The 3,634-nt window shown below is 38.3% G+C and overlaps 1 protein-coding gene across 1 annotated transcript; it reads right to left on the reverse strand.

The window, feature by feature from the left end:
• Positions 1-210: 210 nt before the first annotated feature.
• On the reverse strand, positions 211-3,358 carry LOC123399013. The gene is made up of 4 exons (XM_045093447.1): positions 3,008-3,358; positions 2,561-2,716; positions 2,040-2,093; positions 211-363 (listed from the first exon to the last, which is right to left on the reverse strand). Exons 1-4 carry the CDS (start codon positions 3,197-3,199, stop codon positions 226-228), a joined length of 540 nt encoding a protein of 179 aa, XP_044949382.1. The 5' UTR covers positions 3,200-3,358; the 3' UTR covers positions 211-225.
• Positions 3,359-3,634: the final 276 nt, after the last annotated feature.

A 3,634-nucleotide genomic window follows, 5' to 3' on the forward strand; every position in this document is an offset into this window, starting at 1 on the left:
TGGGCCCCACATGTCAGTTTCGAGCTTAAAACGCGTAAAACGGCATCACACAAAAGTGGTAGTTTTCTCGGACGATTTACCACAAAAGTGGTAGTTTTTGGTCAATTTTTAAAGTGATAGTTCTGTGGGACGACGTACCCAAAAGTGGTAGTTTTTTGTCAAATACTCCATCTTTTTGGTGAACGGAACTACCAGAGTATGTCTACCAAATTAACTTGTTTGGGATCATACCTTAAATACCTTCAATGCAATTCTCTTTTGTCCATTAGATGGCTCCAATGTATCTCCAGGTTTAATAGTAGCCACATTTATAGGTACAAAGCCGACACAATCCAAGTTAGAGCATCCATCCTTGCCATCATTCTTCCATTCACATAAAAAACTCATTTTAAGGCGTAGTATATAAAGGTAGTATTTAGGAAAGTAAACTTTGTACAAAAGGGGAGGGGAGGGGGGCATACTGAGAGTGAGTTACAAAATACCACCACATTCTAAGGCCCTGTTTGGAACCATAATAAATTATAATAATCTGGATTATGAAGATAGATTATATAATCTGGTTTATAAAAATAATCTAGGTGGACATGTTTGGAGGCCAGATTATATAAACTGTAATTCAGGTTTTACATTGCATAATGACCTGTCTGCCCTTTGTTTTTTGAAGAAAAAGGAGGGTGGCGGTGACAGGAATGTAATTATCTTCATCTTTACAAGGATAATGGGTCATTAGCAATCCATAATCTGATTTTAGCTGGGGTAGAGTAGATTGTGAGTTTTTAATAATCTGTCCATCTAGTTTTTATAATCTACACCACAATCTGTCTTGTTTGGAGACATAATAGATTATAAAAACTGGATTATATAATCTGAGTGGTTCTAAGGCCTAAGTTCAATTCCGGATTTGCTATCACATTCCTTGGACGTGCCAAAAATCTACCTACTTCCTTACTATTTTTCTTAGTAAATACTAATAATCAATTTGGGAATCTTAATCCAATTTTTTTACATATCAAGCCCGCCATAAACGCTGACATGTCACAAATTGGTAGCATCGTTTGCTGACCGTGCAATTGGACGGAGGGCCCACCCGTCAACATGGGTATCTCTCTCGTACCTTCTTATTATCTTTGAGGGTATTCCAGTGAACACCTCGGGTGCATTGGGAGAAGTGGTGGTCGGACCACAGGGAAGACCGTCGCGACAACATGGGGCGGTCGATGCAGCTGCACGACGAGCAGCGAGTCAACGAAGTAGTGGCCTTGTTCCGTTCATAACCACTTCACTCTGGATTAGGTGAAGGCAACGGGAAGGTGAGCATGGCCATGCGGGGAAGCGACGACACGAGGAGTGGGACGGTCGCATGTCCTCCTCTTTGCCTCCCACCAGTAGGAGATGGTGAGCACCAGTCGGAGCAGCTCGGGTCACGCTACTCAGAGGGACGGGGACGCCGTCTCGGCAGCCCAGCAACACATCCCATGTGGTGGGTGGCCTCATGCCCGTCGTTGGAGCAAGTCATCGATGAAAAGCAACTACTCCTCCGTTCCTAAATATAAGTCTGTTTAGAGGTTCCATTAGAAAACTATATACGTATGTATATAAACATATTTTAATGTGTAGATTCACTCATTTTGCTTCGTATGTAATCCCCTAATGAAATCTCTTTAAAGACTTATATTTAGAAACGGAGGAAGTACAAAATATGCAACCCATCACAGCGGGTACGCGCGGGCAATAGAGGTGCGGCAGTGAGGAGAGAAGGCCAATGGATGGGACCCTGACTAGCGGGTCATCCTTTAACTTAACGGTCAATGTTATTTGTGTTGACCATATAGTGCCATGTGGACATGACCAACAAGCCCAATATGTTAGAAATTGGATTAGTTTCTCCCAAATCGGTCATCAGAGTTTATTGAGAAAATTAGTAAGAAAATAGGTAGATTTTAGGGAGCCCAAGGAATATGGTAGCAAATTTGGAATTGAACTTAGAATGTGTTTTTTTTTTTGCAATTTACTCATCTTATTGATTACATGCATCATACCGTCCAGTATACGAAGAAATGTGGTTTGCTATCACCATATAGTTCTGGATTGACCTGTAAAGAAAATGCATGTTAGCTTACAAAAACCACTACGTGTTGGCTTACAAAGACTACTATATATATGTCAGCTTAAATAATACTTCCTCCGTTCCTAAATATAATTCTTTTTAAAGATTCCACTAGTAGATCACATACGGATGTATATAGACATAGTTTAGAATATAGATTCACTCATTTTATTCCGTATGTAGACCAATAGTGAAATATCTTAAAAGACCTATATTTAGAAACGAAGGGAGTACTATATGTCTTTATTACTCCAATGAAAATTTACACCCGTACCACAAGAGCATAATTCAAAGGTCTTTTGTCCTCTGAGTGTATAATTTCTTCAAATTTTCACATACATCAAATTGTTCAAAACTTCTAACATTTATCTTTTCTCCAAGATTGCTAGCCAGTGCAAGACAGCTTGATGATAGTATTGCTTATAAAGATTGCAAGATAGAAACGAAATCTACCTCCCATCCAGCTAAAACTTGGTTCGATGTATTGCGGTTACCCAACACGATTTGGGCTGCTGTTGATACACGCTTGTTCAAATATCCAAAATCATAGACATCAATAGTTGCTATAGTACCAAAATATGCCGCTTCGCCTGAGTAATATGTACAATACTGCAGACAAGTTGGAGGAGGTTAAATATTTTGTTATGTCAAGCTTTTGTTTTGCTCAGACTCTGAGCACTAGCCCCAACATAAAATGGACTTAAGGAAATACAGTTCTTCTCCGAAGCATATGTATGCGAAGCTTTGAATAAATAAAAAATCATGCATAGTTAGTGCAAAGTATTAAATTACTAATCACAAGTCCGTAAATATGAGAATGGAATTATGCAAGAGACTCTACCTGGCTATATTAATGGATAAATCTTTCAAAACATAATAACACGGACATTTTAAACTTACATGTGTTATTTGATTCTCTCCCTGGCTCGAAGCTGTTGTTAGTTTGAAAGCATCGGAACTACTATTCCTTGGCATGTGATGTAATGACCTTCTCGGATGCTCATAATGGCTTGATTTTGCAGAAATTTCTGCCACATGGTTCGAAGAAACCATGAAGAGTGCTAGAATCAAAAGGCGAACATCATGTGACATTTTGCATGTGTGATTGTAATCTCCAGCAAATCGGGGATAAAGAGAACACCAACAAATTAAGAAGTTGCAAGAACGAATAATTCTCCACCCTTCTATTTTGTTTAAGATGTTGTGGTTAGCACAACTTAAATATAATATCGATACACAAACATCATTTGCTTGGAAATAATTATTAGTTGTACATTCAAGGCGTATCTATTAAATTAGTGAAATAAATTACATCCTCCGATCCATATTAATTGTGGTTGAGTACTAAATCAGCGACAATTATTGTGGATCACAGGGAGTATCAATTTGAGATATGGAAATGTATTCACTATATAGTACCCTCTAGTTGTAGGTCTATATTTTTAGACAATAAATGAATGTAGGAGTATTTAGTAAAGATGACGATTTATTTACTCTGCATATTAGCTTTGATCCCAGTCAAACTTT

This window comes from Hordeum vulgare, chromosome 5H, assembly GCF_904849725.1.
Source record: "Hordeum vulgare subsp. vulgare chromosome 5H, MorexV3_pseudomolecules_assembly, whole genome shotgun sequence".
In the NCBI taxonomy this organism is placed as follows: domain Eukaryota; kingdom Viridiplantae; phylum Streptophyta; class Magnoliopsida; order Poales; family Poaceae; genus Hordeum; species Hordeum vulgare.